The sequence below is a fragment of the Marmota monax genome, unplaced genomic scaffold (assembly GCF_021218885.2).
Source record: "Marmota monax isolate L192 unplaced genomic scaffold, Marmota_monax_Labrador192_F-V1.1 WCK01_AAM20220418_F8-fsc00077, whole genome shotgun sequence".
Classification (NCBI taxonomy): domain Eukaryota; kingdom Metazoa; phylum Chordata; class Mammalia; order Rodentia; family Sciuridae; genus Marmota; species Marmota monax.
This window is the reverse complement of record NW_026694610.1, coordinates 2,631,130-2,649,805: the sequence shown is the minus strand read 5'-3', so window position 1 is coordinate 2,649,805 and position 18,676 is coordinate 2,631,130. Positions and strand designations below refer to the sequence as shown.

At 37.5% G+C, this 18,676-nt stretch overlaps 2 protein-coding genes across 5 annotated transcripts in view; both read right to left on the bottom strand.

Annotated features, from left to right (window-relative positions):
* Positions 1 to 4,005, bottom strand: part of Nadk2 (NAD kinase 2, mitochondrial) — a 46,735-nt gene extending 42,730 nt beyond the window's left edge. The window contains exon 1 of one of the 4 annotated variants that reach the window (XM_046422347.2): positions 3,519 to 4,005. In XM_046422347.2, coding sequence (XP_046278303.1) covers positions 3,519 to 3,812 — 294 coding nt within the window. In that variant the 5' untranslated portion in view covers positions 3,813 to 4,005. The remainder of the gene's footprint in view (positions 1 to 3,518) is intronic. The other 3 variants (XM_046422349.2, XM_046422346.2, XM_046422348.2) reach the window with 3 other exon arrangements.
* Positions 4,006 to 10,052: 6,047 nt separating this feature from the next.
* Ranbp3l (RAN binding protein 3 like) overlaps positions 10,053 to 18,676 on the bottom strand; it is a 54,226-nt gene continuing 45,602 nt past the window's right edge. Inside the window, exons 12-15 of the mRNA XM_046422265.2 lie at positions 18,479 to 18,599; positions 16,117 to 16,259; positions 12,724 to 12,916; positions 10,053 to 10,853 (exon numbers count right to left, since the gene is read on the bottom strand). Of these exons, the coding sequence (XP_046278221.1) occupies positions 10,810 to 10,853; positions 12,724 to 12,916; positions 16,117 to 16,259; positions 18,479 to 18,599 (501 nt within the window). The 3' untranslated portion in view covers positions 10,053 to 10,809. The remainder of the gene's footprint in view (positions 10,854 to 12,723; positions 12,917 to 16,116; positions 16,260 to 18,478; positions 18,600 to 18,676) is intronic.

Genomic DNA, 18,676 nt, shown 5'->3' with positions numbered 1-18,676 from the left:
GTTCCCTAGGTGACAAAAGGTTATGGAGCTGTTGAGGAGTTGTAAGCAGAAGAGCTAAGTGACCAGATGTTCAGTTTTAGATAGACCACTTTGGTGCCTGGGTCTAGAAGATTTGAGAGGAGTAAGCTTCAGTTAGAAAGAAGGGTCTGGCAGTACTCCAAATGATGTTCTTTAATTTGATAAATATTCACACTGTATACAATACACTTACTGCATACCATGTGGCAAAAGTATTATCTGCCTTAGAGCTACAACCTAAGCTGCATGATCTTTTTCAGGAAACAAAGAAAACAAATCCAAGGCACTGCACCTCCCAAATCAGTTAAGAAGGCAATAAATAGGAATAATTTATATACAATAATAGAGGTGCTATTAAATGAAATTATTCTATTCCATTATTAATTTTATTTAAAAACCTAAAACTAAAAAGGGGAACTATTAAAGTTGCCTCTGAAATTATGAGACTTAGAATGAAGTTGATGAAACTGATTCCTTATTTGATATATATAAAAAGACATGGGCTGGGGCTGTAGCTCAGTGGCAGAGCACTGGGTTCAATCCTCAGCACTGCTTACAAATAAAAAAATAAGGCATGCTGTCCACACACAACTACAAAAAAAAATAAAGAAATTTAAATCAAATTTTTTCTTTGGCCAATTAGATATGTTTCTGGTATCAAAACCCTTTCCAAATTAGTTCTGTTTCATCTAAAGATATAATTTGTGATTATTGTGGAACCTGATTAAAAGTTTCACATCTACCAACATCTACATCTCTCATAACACAAATAAACTGTAGTAATAGATTCATTGATTATTGCAAAGTCATGAGACAAGAGAGGTAAAATCCTTGACTAAAAATTTGTTCAATCAATAGGCAGAAAAGCAAGACTCAGAAATATAAAGCAGTATAAAAGAGTAACTGAAAGTCAAAAGTTTAACCCAGCTTGAAGGACATAATCCTGTTCTCTCTACAGGTTTTTATCAACTAAAAAGATATTTCCTCTAATTGCTTATTTCTACAAAGTTAGAAACCCAGGAGGCTTGGGGTATAAAAGTACACAGGCACTCTGACTTTCATCTGCCATTTGCATTTTAACAAGTACCCTAATAGAGATCTATTTTACATTAAAAACAACAACAACAAAAGAGAATGTTTTGATACAGAATCAAGTTACTGTGACACGTGCCAGAAGAGTATTTGGCCATTTCTTTAATATTCAATTCACATAATTAATATATCTTAACAATTCACCCCAACAATACAGCAAACAACATTTATGTTCTTATCATGTCTATTAAGAATTCCATGTTAACCTCACACAGCCCAGTATTCTTTGGCCTGTTCTGTTCCTGACCTCTGATCTGAGCTATATCTAATGTTACTGCATTGTTGAATATTAGCCTTAACATAAATGTAAAATAATTTATTATTAGTTAGGAACTAATCCAATAAAATTATAACACCATCATCAGCAAAAACTATTCCACGGCCTGACGATTACAAAACTGTATTTTATGGTCCATTAGTTATACTTCAAAGCTTTCTTTTTCAAAACAGAATTACCTAGCAATAGACAAATATTTACCTATCAGCGATTTCCACATTCAGAGAGGGTACACTGGTAGTTTGCTTTTTAAAGACTTAACTGATTTCTCTACATAGTTTTTATTAGTAGCAATCTTGTTCAGAAGTCCAAGAGTTCATCCCAATTCAGATGCCGCCTATTTTCCTGAAGCCTTGAAAAATGTTAGCACTAGAAAGGACCTTGAAGGCTATCTACTCCAATACTAGCATTTCTTCTACAGAATACTGAAAGCTGAAAATACTAAACAAAGTGTATCATTTTCACCCAGAAGTTAAAAATAGGAAGTTAACCACACAGAAGCAGAGCCCAGAGCTCCTGACCCCCAACCCCCCACTGTTTGATTATACCCATTGAGTGTACTACTTCAATTCTTTCTTTTTGGGGTGTTTTGTTATTGTTGTTGTTGTTGTTTTAGTGTACTACTTTAGCTTGGACAAAAATTGTATTAAAACACTATGCATTCCTGACATTTAAGTTTCTAAAAAGTGAACCTTGCTAAATTAGGCATACAATCCAAAAGACACACCCCTTTCCCAAAATAGAAACAATGTACTTTCATCTGACTTTACCATTCCCTACCTCACCCCAATTTCAATCTCTTAACACAAGCTCAACTACCCTAGTCTCCTCTTCACTGTTGATTTTATTCTTTAAATGCTCCAGGTGTTTTATATAAACTGCTACCTTCAAACACTTAGAAAATAAATCTGCCCCTAAATTTCCATCAGGTGAATGAAGGAGCCCTCTTGGATTAACCCATCCAAGAAGATTTAGTACTTAAGCAAAGATTCACAGTTGCATTTTGATGTCTACAAAATGACTATGCTGAAGATTACAAAGAAAACCAGGTGTTTAGAACAGGCGGCCTACTAGAGTATTAAACTCATAACAATTAAATGCAGTTAGTTTCAAAGCCTTTGATGCACAGATCTCTAAAAGATTTTTCAGAACATATTGGTCTTGGCAGTATGAGTCACTCTCCATTTCCAAAAGCTGGTGAATACGGACATGGAATCAAAAATTTTCAAAAGGCCGGGGGCGTGGTGAGGGGGGGGGAGGTGGCAGTGTCCAACGCAGTGTTCTACCCCTTGTATTTATATACTTCGTAAAGATATTAATATACTAAATATAGTCTACTGTGGAGGCATGACATTAGAGACATGGGCTTTTTTATTTCACATGTTACCCGAGCTACTTGCTCCTTTTACTTTCTAACTTTTCACTTAAAAACATATATTGAAGTTTAATCTCCTCCTTTGCCCTTCCCAACACCAGACACCCGTGCTTTGAAAACAAACTAAGACCACTGTCTAACAGCCACCATTCCAGCATGTTAAAAGCGGGCTTTCCCGGAGTGTCCCAGGCCTGGGCGGTCTGGCAAAGTAAAAGGGGGTGTGTCCGCAGTACCTTCGCCCTCTTTTCCGCAGCCCACTAAGGCACTCAGAGGCCCACTTTCTCGCAGCGGCTTCGGGAGCTGTTTCCAGGGCGCCCGGATCTCAAGCCACCCACCCACCTTTCTGGGGGCTGGAGTTGCTTTTCACCTCGAGGGGATGACAGCAGCGGTGGAGAGAGCACAAGTGAACCCCCAAGCCCCTCTCTACGGAGCCACACAGTAGCCCCTTTTCCCAAAATAAGGCAGCCTCGGCCCCCCTGCCTGGAGGTCTCTGCGCTCACCCGGACCCGTCCCCTCGCCCATCCCATCCAAGCCCCACACGCGCGCGCGAAGGGAGTTCACAGGCGAAGCCAGAGGGAGTAAAGGACAGCGAGAGGCACGCGGGGCGCCAGGGGTGCCCTGGGAAGAAAAGTCGTCCCAAGAGTTGTTCCCCACCCCCCCCCCGAAGGGACGCAGCCACCCACCAAAGCCCCGGCCCAGCCAGGGAGCGACTTGGGGCTGGTAAGAGTCAAAACGGCGGGGGCCGCGGCGACCCACCAGCTGCTTCAGGTCCTCTTCCGAGAGCTCCGCGTAGCGGTACCGCTGCTGCTCGAACTCGTACCGGGTGGTTTTGGCCACCACCACCACCCGCGAGGGGCGGAAGCCGCCTTCCGGACGGCTGCCACAGCCCGCCAGCTCGCGCGGCTGCCCGTGCCCTAGGTGCCTCCGGTCGCCGTCACCGCCAAGCCGGGGCCGCGCGGCAGGGCCTCCCGCGCCTGACCCACGCAGCGCCGCCCGGCCGCCCGCCACGCGACAACAGCTGCCCAGCAGGAAGCCCCGGTAGCAAGTCATCGTCTGCCCGGCCGCTGCTGCAGGCTCGGGCTCCTGCCTGCGCACCCCGCCTCCAGGAGTGCGCGCAGACCGCACCGTCCCGGCCTTTAACTTAGCGCCGGACTGGCAGAGGTTAAGCGCAGGGACGTGCGTGGCCCGCGCCGCGAGGGGGACGTGCCCAGACGTTGCCGCGGGCGGGGAAAGCGGCGCGACTGGGAGGAGGGTGAGTCCCCGCCGGGGACAGGTGGGCGGGGAAGAGCGGGAGGCCCAAGGATGGTGGGTTTTGTTTGTTTATCCGTTTCCATTGGCGCCTGCGCAGTCACCTCTTCTCCCGCGGCCCTCCCTCCCGCCACGCCCCCTTTCCTACCGTCGCTCTTCGCCCACCCCAGGCTTACTCTGTCAGCCAATCAGAGCCCGCTGCGGTGTCAGCGCCCGAGGGGCTGCGAAGATTGGTCGGGACCGGGAAAAGAGGGGGAATTCTATTTGGCGTTCGAGCTGTCTCCAGAAATCCAGCTGGAACCGGTCTGAGGCGGCAAGGGGGCTGCGGGCGGGGTTTTAAGCGCCTGGCGGGAAAGCAGGCTCTGTTTTGTTGTGGTTCTTTCCTTATGCTGATCCCAGTAGACCCTACGCCCTCGGTGCTTTGTAACCATTGCTTGTTGGATAGCTGAAGTATCCAACCCAGGGCCAGCTGACAATTTGCGGCGGGCTGTAGTGTAAAAGGAAGATGCCGAGCCTTTAGTTCAGAAGGCATAACGGCTGTCAAGAGGACTTAAGAGCATTAAGCCGGGCTTGGAGTCCTAAGCGTGGGGCCCTCTGCCTGCCCTGCTGGCCACCAGAGCCATCAGCCAGGGGAGAGAAAGGTCGCACCCTCAGAGGAACTTGGAGGTAGAGGTAGAGGCATCAGGCCGTCTGGAGCATGTCTAGATGAGGAGAGAGGGTTGAAAAACTAGATGGGTCAAGAATGAAGGGTTAACAGTAAGTTGGACTTTATCCTGTAGGCTTTGAAAGCTTCTAACTGAAAAAGAGTTGAAAGCAATGTTTGGTGACTATTGATCTGGCTTTGGAATGTTGAATAGACAGGGATGCCAGGGGAAGGCAGGAGGCTGTTGGAATAGTTACAGAGGGAAAGATAAAGACCCAGGTTAATGGGAGTAATGGGAGGGCTGTGGATACAGCTCAGCTGGTAGAGTGCTTGCCTCACATGCATTAAGGCCCTGGGTTCAATCCCTAGCACTACCAAAAAAGAAAAAAAAAAAAGGAGTAGAAGGGAAAGGACATATTCTAAGGAAAGAATCAAGTGTTAGGGGCATCCTAGTGTTCAATACCTTCTGCTCAGTAGATCTTCTTGCTTTGACACTTTCTTTCTACACTTTGTAGCCCTCAGACTACCCAGTAAATACCTTTTGACTTTGGGCAGGTTATACTTCCTGGGCCTCAAATTCCTCCACTGTAAACTGAGATTAAAGTGGTGATTATAAGGTTCTACCAAGCTCACATTGACTCAGTGAATCTTGTATTTCTGAGCTAGCCACCAGCACTGGCACGCATTAACTGGTTCATTGTATTTTTCCAGTGCCTCCTGTGTGTCAGGTAGCATATTAGGCTGGGAACGTAAATAATTTAGTCTGATAGGTGTTTACTTCTAAAATTTTTGTCACTGACTCCTTCCCATTACGACTTTAACAACCTTAAAATAACTTATTAACTTCTGTGGCAGGTAACTTACCTGTAACTTGGATATCCTCAGGATCCTTCCTATTCTAACACATCATAATTCATTAGCTATTAGGAAGAGAGAAATCACAGATGACACTGAATTTTGAAGCCCGGGTGAATGTTAGTTAATCCATTTGACAAAAAAATGAAGTAGGAGAACCTGTTTAAGATCAAAGTTATGAGTTTTGTTGGGCATACGTGAATTTCAGAACTCTTTCTTTTCCACTTCACAAATAAAGACATTTTTGATCCTCTTCCATTTGACGCTACAAGTGTAATATACATTGACATCTTCTCAGGATGTCCCTTTGTCCGTTATTATGTTGGGTCCCTTCTCCTTGAAAATTGTTTCCTTAAGTTATCCTCTCCCATGTATCTTGAGTTCTCCCTCCTTACTGGATTTTCCCCTTCAGTACTTAAACATGCTCATGTCTATTACAACATTAAAATTTTAAAGAAAGAAGCTTATAAGCCCTAGTTTTTACTTATTTCCTATGTTCCTGTTGCTGCAGCAAAGATTTTTGGAAGAGTATCTCCTCATCAGTCATTGCCACATCCCTGCCTATTTTTCAGCCCTCAACTGGTTATGATCAAGAGTCCCACTACTTCACTAATTACTGCCATTTCAAAGGTTACCAAATGATGTGACTGAACTCAAGACATTTTCCAGTCCTTAAATTACTTGATCTTTTTGCAGAATTTGAAATGGTTATCAGTTTTTCTCTGGTCTTTTATTATGTCTCCCTGTATATCAGTCCCTAATGGTATTTCTTCCATCTCTTTTCCCTTTTTGAATTTTTCCTAAACCCATCTCCACAATCTATCTTCTGTCCTTGTTTCTTTTCTCCCTCTTTCTCACATTCCCTTGCTAGCCCCCTCCACTCCTGAGTGAACTCCAGTGTTGTGCAATGAAAAGAGCTCAGGCCTTGAAAGACTTTGGTTCAAATCCCAGCTTTAACATTTATTAGCTTTGTGAACTTTGAACTGGTTGTTTAACTTTTCTGGGCTTACTTCTTCATTTATGAAACATAATAGCTACCTCAGAAAGTTGTAGATACATGCACAAATACCTAGCCCTGTGTCCATTAAAAAGTAAACATTGGCAAATATTTACCCCTTTTCCCTTTCCTGACTTCATCTACTCCAACAACTTTAGCCAGTATTTTCTCTTGGGCTTCAAATCCTCTTTCTTAGCTTCCTATCAGATAATATCTCTTTTGAGTTTTATATATACAACACCTACCAGTAGAAATCTCTTGGTAAGTGCTAAAGAATCCTTCCCCTTGAGTATCCTAAAATCTATGTAATAAGAGAGTTACCCACATAGTGCTTTAGGAATTTGGAGGAATACGTCTTAATTCAGCCTAAGAAGAATTAGAGAAAGCATTCTGGAAATACCAGGAGCTAAGTTCTAAAGAATGAGTGAAGCATTGGTATCAAGAGTGAGAAAGGAATTTTGCAAAAAGAAATAATATAAGCAGAAGCATACAAGTAATGAAATAGCATTTCTTAATTCCTAGAGAATTTAGAGAGGGATAAGCAACACTGGGATTCAAGCTAAAGATGGAGTAAAGACCTGGAAAGTGTTATATTCATACGTAGGAATTTGGCTTTTATCGTGTATATGTTAGGAAACAACAAAAAGAGAAAATGACAATTTTTAGCTTTGCAAAAATTATGAAGAGTAATTTCTTAGGAGGAACACAGCAGTGAATAAATACCTGGAAAGATATTTAATGGAAAATACAAATTAAGGTCACAAGGAAATAATGTTTTATATCCACTTGATTGGTAGAAATTAAGAAATCTTAGTAATACTCTGGTTGTTAGAAAACTATATCATCAAATCCATAGAAGCTAAACATTCACCAGTCATTTCAATAATTCCTCCAATGCCAAAGTTAGTGAATATCATAGAAATTTTAAATATATTCATGTTAACTCCAACTCTGAAGTCAAAAATTAACTAATACTATAATTATAATCTGACTGTTGGGGTTGGGGGGAGAATTCTGACATTCATTCATGGATCTAATATCAGTTTCACATATGCTCAAATAACTAAAAAAAATTACTGGGTACAGTGGCAAATGCCTATAATCCCAGTCACTCAGGACTCTGAGGCAGGAGGAGGGCAAGTTCAAAGCCAGCCTTAGTAACTTAGCAAGCGCCTAACCAACTTAATATCTCAAAATAAAAAATCAAAAGGGCTGCCAGTATAGCTCAGTGGTTGAGTGCCCCTGAGTTCAATCCCTGATACAGAAAACCACTGTAATATTATTGAGTTTCAAATTTGAACCCATCTATGATGAAGCTGGTGAGTTTTTCTAGTGAATGAGAGTTTCAAACTTGAACTTCATCAATGGTAAGGTTGGTATATAGAGCCTAGCCAGCCAAGTGATAACCACATTTTAAGCAAGTTTAATTGTTCTCAAAGTTTTTTGGGGGGGAAATATTATATATCATTGTGATATTCATAATTTAAAGATTTACAGAGATCATAAGATGTATCTTTCCCAATTCCTAGAAACTGTCCATCTCATTTCATATATAGCTGACTCTACAAAAGACAGCCTTCAATTTTCATAATCAAGGAAGACTAGTAGAGGAAAGGGACCAGGGAAAGGGAGGAGGAGAGAGAGGGGGAAATACTGGGGAATGTATTGAACCAAATTATATTGTGATATCATGTGCATGTACAAATATGTAACAACAGATCCCACTACTATGTATAATTATAATGCACCAATAAAAATATGGAGAAAGGATGAAGATATATACCTCTCTTTTATGACATTTGCATTCTTTGAGACTTTTATAGGATGTTTTCCCCTGGGGACTAAGTATTCTTGCTTCCATAGTAACAAATGTAAAATAATAATTGTTTCAAGAAAAAACATTTTAACAGCCCATAATTAAGCTTCAAGATTGGGGTAAAATCCTATTGAAAGATAAGATTTAAATTATCTTAATATAAGATTTATACATAGATAACTAATATATTTTATTCTAGTTAAGTAAATTTTAATATAAACAACCTCTGTGAAAATCGAAAATGTAGGCTTTGAAGTCACATAGCTAAGTAACTTATGAAAGTGAATACCATTGTACAATTTGATCTCTTCGCATTAAAGAGGGTCAAAGAACATAGAAAGCCAAAAGAAGATGGCTAGATGCAACATAAGACAAGGGAAAGCTATAAATTTTTTATTTCTGTCATTGAAATGGGTTGAGAAGATCATGAGCTAAACATCATTCCTGCTGTCCCTCTATATTCATTGTCCAGACACCTTCACGTCTTCTCTCTATGCCTTCCTGATATTCTAATCCTAGTTTGGTTCTCTTGCACTGGTATTTCTACATAGAGCACAAATTAGATGGTCTTTTTTTTCCCTTTGATATATGCAGAGAAATCCAAAGAAAATGATAGAATTCATTAAACTTATATTGAAATGTTTGGGGTATTTATAAAATATTGCTTCATATCCACATTAGCATAGGGACAAAAATGATCACATCAGGAAGATGAAGAAGATTTCTGTTCTGTACTTCACTTTAACAGTTATACTGTAATCACAATATCCCCACATAGCTAAGATCTTATGAGAAAAGAGAACCAATACTTCAATATCTTCTTCAAATGTCTCCCTGTTTATGTTGTGTTTCTAGTGAGACTCCACTGAGTGTATGCTACATCAGAATCACTCTTCTAGAGTGGGGAGGGGAGGCAGGGTAGAGGTCTAGAGAAAGTCTAAATACCTGTTTTTAATTATTTATATCCTTCTCTTCAAAGATTTATTTTCTTCTCTCTACCTTTCCTTTCTTCCTTTCCACATTAACTTTCATTTTCTGAGCCACTGTTTTTAAGTAAAGGATTTTATGCACTAAGAATGGAAGAATGAACTGACCTCTCTGAGTAGCTATACTAAGTTATAGTTACTTAGTCCTGGGTAAAGAGCAAAACTTTAAATAATTAACATATTCACCAAATCATAGTCTTTAAAGTAGTTAATTCCACTTTCATATGCTAACCTTTCAGGCATTAGCTAAGGTTAAATTTAATATTGATTAGATAGATTATATATAGAGAGAGAGATTGCTTTTATTACTATAAAAGGTAATAAAGTAATGCAACTTTCCTTCTCACATATTTCTAAATGAACATTGGTCTTCAATGTAGAACTTTGTGAAGTTATAACCTTATTCCAGTTATATTGTCATCATTCAAAACATTTTCAGAAATCATTTTGTAATTGTGAATCTTTGTCCTCTAATAGGGGAATTGTTTAGGGATCCTCATCAAAAGTAATTTTAAAGCCCTAGGGTAATCAAACTGTACTGAAAATGAAATATGGCTTAAGTACTAATTTTCTTGTATGGTGCATAAACTATCTCTGAAACAAATCCCAAAGAAAAGCACCAAAATTCTGTTGCACAATTGTTTGAATTTCTGTAGTCTACCATAATAATGGAATTTAGGAGAAAGACTCATTTGACTACATGTGGTACATTCATTTTAAAAATGTCTTAATACGCCACACCGACTGGAATATTAATGACAATTTAATTACATAAATAAAGCAAAGAACAAGTTAAAATTTTTTGGCTTTTTGTATACTTGCTTTTTTGATATATAGATAACTTATTATAGTTTGTTCATTCATTCAATAACTATCATGTGCTGACCAAGAGTCAAGCATATACAAGATGCAATGGATACAAGTTCGAGAACAGAAACTTTCTGCAAAGGAATTCATGCTTGAATGTAGAAGCTTATATTGTTAGGGAATCCAAATGCCAAGTGAAAATATACATTTCCCAGAAGATAAACATGATTTAATGAAATGTTTTGCAATTATAATATTTTTTAAAGAAATGAGACTGGAAATTTAGTAAAATATTTGTTTTATGGCCAGACAATGTATGTCTGAAAAAATAAATATTTTAGTTAGTTATTTATCGAATCTAACAATTTACAACTTTAAGTATGATATCCATCAATGTGATGAATAGTCCAAAGTAGTTATCCAATCCTAGTCTAAATTAACTTTCTCAAAGACAATAAATTTTGAACTTCTGAAGTCCATTTATTTCTTAAGTTCTGTCATTTTCTCCACAATAATCAAAATATAAAATGTAAAACATAAGAGACATTTGTAATTGCAGTAAATTATATTTCTTAAACTTTTCTGTAAAAACTCTTCAAGGAATGAATAGGATCTTCTTATTTAAGATGGTTTGGTCTTTTCAGGAGGATGACCAATTGTTTTATAGATGTTGTCATATTTATGGTAGGTAGTACTCATGAACAGGCAACCGACTGTCTGTTGGTCCACCTAGAAGGATCTGTGATATAAATTTGAAATATTTTATTATACAATGTTATATTTAGACCAGATTTATTATTGAATGCAACTAAACATGAATATGTTCACTGATAAGGAAATTTTAAAAATACAGATCTGTTTTGTGAGTAACATTTAGAAATGTTGCTAATAATTTCAAATATGATATTTTCAGATCATTAAAAATATTCCTTAATTCATGGCAACAAAGTCCAAAAAATTAGGCTTTCTATAACTTCCATAACATTTTAGCATTTGTTTGCAGTGCCTTCTGGAGAAGACAGTGAAAAAGGGGAAATAATGGCAAAAGAAGGGAAGTTCATCTGATTGACATTTGCTTCACATTATTTCCATTGTTTTGCATTAAGTTAGTTACATGCCACCCTTTCCTGAGATAGAATATAAATATCAAAAATAGGTCTCATTGTTTGACAGAGAATTTTGCCACGAATACCTATTTCAAATTGACATTTTTTTAATAAAAGACCATCCCATTTATTCATGCATATATTTCAGACAATATTAAACCATTTGTTTTATAGATTTGTTAAAAGTAGCAAAAATTTGTATCACTTAGTTCTCTGGCTCATTGAGTCAAAAAGACTATCATCCTGATTGCATGTTTTATGTATTTTTCTTTGTATTTATGTTTAAAGTTAGGAAAAAAAAGTTTTTTTTATCCAGTTCTACATGCATTCTTTGAGAAAGTGTTGTTATATATTATTAGACAACTTTAAGACTTAAAAATTATTAAAAGTCTTAAAATGCTTATTACTACAATATCTTTGTAATTATATTACTCATTCCCCCATAAAAGAGAATTCAGGGCTAAGTGAAACTATGACTGAAAATTCTTGGATAACTTATTAGAATGAAATGTTATACGTTATATATGCATATAACAAAGTCAAGCTTACTGTTCTTTGGCAATGTGTCTTCTAAAATTGATGAATTTTACTTTTAAATACACACATAAAGACAAGCACTGAAACAAAACCTAAAAATCTATTTACTGCTGCCTGCACTTTGACCTTAGTTTATTGGTGGATCCTGGCACAATAGAAGAAATAGAAGGGTTTTTTTTACCCTAGGCAAAGGAAGACTTGAAGATTGATTATGTGCAACCTAATTATCTTTACAAGTAGCCAAATTTCAAAAGGAAAATAAACAGGATTTTCAGGGTTTGAAGCCAGATTTACCTCATGGCCCTGTTATGTGTATTTATAATTTCCCCTATGATAGTTGATAAGAGAATGAGAACAAATGAAGAGAAATATGAATAAGTGGTTAGTTTCCAGGTAGCAACATAAATTCTTAAAAATTGAAAATATTGTGGTTGCTGCTGCTTCTGCTTCTTCTCCTTCTCCTTCTCCTTTTTCTTTTGTTTTTGTTTTCTGGTACTGGGGATTGAACCCAGAGGTGCTTTACAACTGAGCTACATTCCCAGCCCTTTTTTATTTTTTATTTTGAAACAAGGTCTCTATAAATTGGTTACAACCTTGCTAAGTTGCTGAGGCTGGCCTTGAACTTGCAATACTACTGCTTCAACCTCCTGAGGCACTGGGATTACAGGCATGGGCCACCATACCCAATGAAAATATAGTTTGGGTACAATGTGTAAGCAAGTGACATGCATGAGTCACAGTGAGGCTGGCTTGGTAAAATCCTAATGAAGACGACATACAGAGGACAGGAATTTTCCAACCCGTTCCTAGAATCCAAATAGCCAGGGCTCTAACGAAAACCCACTTTAACAGATCAGTTTGTTTTTCTTTTTTAAGTCTATTTACTATCTAGGGATTGTGCTTAATATTTCCTTTTCAAACTCTTTCTTTTAAATCTCTTTTTTAATCAAAATGTAAGTTATTTACCTGATCCACTTTTAGTAACTTGGGTGAAATCATCCTCATCCTCATCACAGCTTTCACAGCTTAAATGTTGAAGGACTGTTTCTGACTGAATTTCAGATTGATTGACATCTTTCTGAAGCTTATCAAAGCTTCGAAGTGCAACAAGACGATGATGTATGGCTGCATACAGAAATCCTGTATCTTTGACACTAGCCTGCATTAGGAACATTAAGTTAATAATACAAATCACATACTAATGTTAGCTACATTTGATAGATTTTTAATTTTCCCTACTAATAAGTAGGAAATTGTATGGCATAAATAGAGAATGTAAATAAATGCAAACAATCCTACAAATTAAGGAATAAAAAGCCAATTAATTTTGAACCAAATTGCATCCTAAAGTGAATAATTTAATAATAGGTTCCAATTTGTACATTTTTTTTCTTTTTTTATGTAACTTTTTTATTTATATATGACAGCAGAATGCATTATAATTCTTGTTAAACATATAGAGCACAATTTTTCATATCTCTGGTTGTATACATAGTATATTCACACCAATTCATGTCTTCATACCTGTACTTTGGATAATAATGATCATCACATTCCACCATCATTAATTATCCCATGCCCACCCCCTTCTTCTCCAACCCTTTTGCCCTATCTAGAGTTTGTCTATTCCTCCCATGCTCCCTCTCTCTATCCCACTATGAATCAGCCTCCTTATATCCAAGAAAACATTTGGCATTTGGTTTTTTGGGATTGGCTAACTTCACTTAACGTTATATTCTCAAACTCCATCCATTTACCTGCAAACGCCATGATCTTATTCTTTTATTGCTGAGTAATATGTCATTGTGTATATATGCCACATTTTTTTATCCATTCATCTACCAATTTATACATTTTAAAATGAGAAAGTAGGGGCCTGGCATATGGCTCAGTTGTAGAGCTCTTGCCTAGCATGCATAAGGCCCCAGGTTCAATTCCCAGCACTGCACAAAAAAAATAGAAAAGTAAATTGAGAAAGTAAAATACTGTCATTTAAGATTTCTGTTTGAATTGAAGTCTGCTAAGGCCATTCTTCTTCCACTGTTTTAAGGGGGAAAAAAAAAAGACTTTCATTTTCTTTCCATCACTTTGCTTAGACATTTCTCCACACCACATAGCTTGACGAAAAAGCAAAGTTCATGAAAACAATCTATGATATTTACAGTAAACACATCAGCAGTTCTTGCTTTCCAGTACTTTTCTATGCTTCTTTTAATTTTTTAATCAATATTAAAATAATGGTAACAATAACATTGTACAATATTAACACTATTCTTCTTTATGTAATTTTTACAATAATATCAGAGGGTTCATTGTTTATTCCATTATATTAGCAAAAGCAGGTATTAAAGATATTCAGTATCTACTTATTTCCTTTTCTCCTTACAAATGAGGAAACTGTGGCTCAGAAAGGTAAAAGGACTTGTCTGAGTTACAGCTACTCAGCAGAATGCTGAAACTTGAATCCCAGGTTTTTATCATTCAGGTCACTGGGATTAATGGAATCATTTATGACACATAATAGAATCAAACTGTTACATCTACTAAATAATTTTTGGACAGCATACAACTATTTAATAGTATAAAAACGCTCATTTACATTGATGAGTGAAAAATCACAAATGTGTTTTTCATAATCATTTTTGCTATTAATTTTTCTCAAGCAGTTTTATAAAGTCCTTTATCATTTCCTTTATTTTGCACATGAGTAAGTAAGGGTAAAGAAGTCTAAGTAACTTGCCTGGAAGTCTTACAATATACAGTATGGCACATATGTATATACACATAGTTGGATTTTTTTCAAATTTTGGAATACTTGCATTTACATAATAAAAGACATCTTTGGAATGGAATCCAAGTCTAAACATGAAATTTATGTTTCACCTACACCTTCACACATAGTAGGAGGCAGTTTTATTACAATATTTTTAATGTGCCTATGTTTTGATTGGGACCCATCACATGAGATCAGGTATGGAATTTTCTATATATGGCAATCTATGTGGCTCAATGTTTGGGGTATTAGGAACATTTGGATTTCAAATTTTCAAATCAGGTATGCTCAATCAATGTAAATATAAACCAAAGTGTTACTAATAATCATCATCTCTGAAAACAAAAAATAAATTAAAAATAATAATCCTCATCTCTGAGGTTGGAATTTTGAGTGATTTTTATTATATGTGGTTTGCTTATCTCTAATAAACATCCTACAATTTAAAAAGTCAGCATGGGTTAGGTATTGAGCAGCAGAGTCTTATCAGTCTCAGTTTGGGGCACACTACTTTTCTCATTCAAAACAAGGGAGTCTGGCCTGGCAGAGTATAAAATAGTATCTTCCTAAATGGCAAACAGGGTTCGAACATCATCTCATTCTAACATTTTAATACACAACATTACTTGCACCTGACAATACTCTTATTTATAGTTAAATTCAAAACCTTTGGGGTTTTTTGGCTTTGTTTTTAATCACTGGGCACAAACTTTTTGCTCCATTATTTTATGGAAGCCCATTTACTTGTGTTATTTCCATCTGCCTAAATCCTTTGAGTATTCAGTATTCCCCAGTATTCTGGGTCTCAGCCCACCAGGGAAACCCAGCTTTTTTTCCCAAGAGGAGAGGGGCTTTCTTCTTGGCAGCTTTCTTGTGTCTGGATCTTGTATTTGAGGTCAAGCATTCTTCCTGCCAGGAACAGCTAAACTGTGCTCCGATCCTGTTACCTTGGAGATTGACTCATGTTCAGAATTGGAATTTGCTGTTGGATTGGTTATTATAACTTGCTAACCCTGTATTTTTCCATTTCTCACTGGCTCCTTTCCAGTGATCCCAAAGCCTTCGTTATCTCAGCTTCCAGTATTAACATCAGGCTTCAGATTCTGCCAACCTCTTCCTGGGAGCCATTGCTGACAATATAGTCACTTTGGTAACTTATTAAGATACTTGGCACAATTTCAATAGTGGAAGGAAAGGTAGATTAGATGGCATATATGATACAAATGTCTTTTTTAAAAAATATTTATTTTTTAGTTTTAGGTGGACACAATATCTTTATTTTACATTTATGTGGTGCTGAGGTTCAAACCCGGTGCCTCTTGCATGCTAGGCAAGCGCTCTATCACTGAGCCACAACCCCAACCCCAATACAAATGTCTTTGACAGGTACTAAATGATTACTATAGACTTTGATGTTAATTTCTGAGCTCCACATAAAATTATATTAAACTACAAATAACTAACAAATGGCTGATTTCTTTGCCAATAGTACAGATTGTTATACCAGTGAAAAGCAAAAGAGGAACTGCAGAGATCTACTAATGTATTAGTAGGATAATCTTCCATCACTGAAATTTGTCACTTACCTGAATTAAAAATACTTTGATGCTATTGTCTTCTAAATTAGTAGCCGTTATTCGCAAATTTTTCCGATTTGCTCTTTGCACTTTCATCTGAGCCCAGAGTTTGCTGTTGAGGATTAGCCTCAGACTGCCTTGATTGCGCATAACTATAATAGGAAGTTGAATATATCAGATTACAGTTCTTGATTCCTTGGCCTTCCAGGAAACTCACCATTTTTTAAATATTGTAGTTTTTTGTCAGACAGTATTTTCACTAATAAGTTATAATTTGACTAGATTATAACTTGGTTTTCAAACCATATTTGAGCTTTATTATGTTGAAGAGCTTTTTTTTAGCTTAAATGCTATAACTATATTTTAAAATGGTTAAAATTTTAAAGAATATTTGTCCAAGAATTGTTTATAATGGAGAAAACTGAAACAAAAACTTTAAGCATACAAAAAGTGGAATTGGAAAAATTACAGTGCAGCATTTCAAGAGCATATTTTGAATCCATTAAGAATACTGCAGAAATATATAGTGATATGGAAAGATAATCATGGAGACCATTGAAAAAATGTCAGGTTCCAAGGCAGCATGAATCAAAAATTTCACAAACTGTGTATACGTATATGTATCCAAAGAACAAGGTCCACAAGAATGGACTGTTCAGAGGTTCTCTCAGGAAGATAGGCCTTTAAGTGATTTCTTTTTCTTTTCGTGGATCCACATTTTTTGTTTTGTACAGTGAACATATATTACCTGCACAATAAAAAGAAAAATTGTTTGGGGGGTTTTGTTTCTTTCTTTGTTTTTTTGTTTGTTTGTTTGTTTTTGTTTTGTTTTTTGGTGGGCAATTGAATTAAACCAGAGTAGAGAACAACTAATACTGCCTTGGGAATATTATTTGATTGAGTTACTTAGAAACCTGCTTGCCAGGACAGGCACAATGGCACACACCTGTAACTCCAGTGGCTCAGGAGGCTGAGGCAGGAGGATCACAAATTCAAAGCCAGCCTCAGCAAAAGTGAGGTACTAAGCAACTCAGTGAGACCCTTTCTCTAAATCAAATACAAAATAGGATTGGGGGTGTGCCTCAGTGGTCAAGTGTCCCTGAGTTCAATCCCTGTACCCCCCCAAAAAAAAGAAAAAAAGAAACCTACTTGCCAGTCACTGAAAACACTGTTCCTATTCTTTTAATCTGAATTCTATTCCTTATCCATTTCTTGAACCCAATATTTGAAACTCAACAAATATACATGTCCCTGAACCTATCTCCTGTCAGTATTCTCCTGCAAAGCTTTGGCCTCTCAAAACTGACTGGCAAGCCTACTCACTATGCCTGGCTCTCTTCCTGTGCTCACTTTTAGTTTTGGCCTTTAAACAAAGCTCAGTGTGTCTTTTGGATGCCAAATATTATGAGTTGGATCTGGAATGTCCCCCAAAGGCTCATCGGTTGAGGGCTTGGTCCCCAGTGCAACAGTGTTCAGAGGTGGGGCTCTTGGGAAGTGACTGGATCACAAGTGCTCTGGCCTCGTCGGTGGATTAATCTATTGATGGAGTAATAATTTAATGTCATTACTGGTAGATGATAGAAACCCTAGAAGGTGAGACCTAGTTGGAGGAAGTAAATCACTGAGGGCATGGGTATTTCTTATATCTGACCCCTTCCACTCTCTCTTCCTCCACCATGCCTCTCTGCCATGATGATGCTATGTCTCACCTCAGGCCCAAAGCAATGAAGTTGGTTGACCATGGACTAAAACCATGAGCCAAAATAAATCTTTCTTCCTTTAAGTTGTTTATTTCAGGTGTTTTGTCAGAACAATGAAAAGCTGACTAACACACCAAATCTCTTGGATCTTTCAGTTTGATGTTAGCTTCTGATCATTGCTCTGTTTGCAGGAGTCAATAACCACACACCTGTTTCCTTAGAAACTGACCCTCCAGCCCAACTCCCATGCCATGTTTGGGATTCCAAGAACAGATTATGGAACAGGTATTTTCTTTTTGAATAACTTTTCACTTCACAAACTTATTTGCATCACATTCCTTCTAATAATAATATGACTATTTAGGTGTGTCCGGGGCTCTGACATAGGTGCTTTATATGGAGTGTCTTGCTGTATTCTCACAATATCCCAAAAAGTCATGAAATATAGTTATCCCCATTTTAAATTGATTCAGCTAGGGCAAAGAGGTTAAGTTAACTTGCCCAAGGTCACCAGCTAGTCGGTGGTGGAGCCAGAGCTGGAACCCATGCAGTCTGACAGGAAGTCTGATTTATTGGTGTGTTTTATAACACATCTCTAGGAAGTCATGTGTACTTATGTCAGAAATTTTACCCTGAAAAATCATGGCTTGCTTTACAAAGTGATTCCTTACTTAGTCTTGACTGTAATGTTCCACAGTCACTGCTTGCTGTGTCATTCAGTCTCAAAGTTCCTCTGCCCCTTTCAATCCAGGATTGAGTTGTTTTGTTGAATATAAAAAGCTTGCAGTTGATCTAAATGACAATTTTTAAAAAATCAAATATATAAATTTTTTCAAAGTAAGTTATTTCCTATGCTTATAACACTTTCA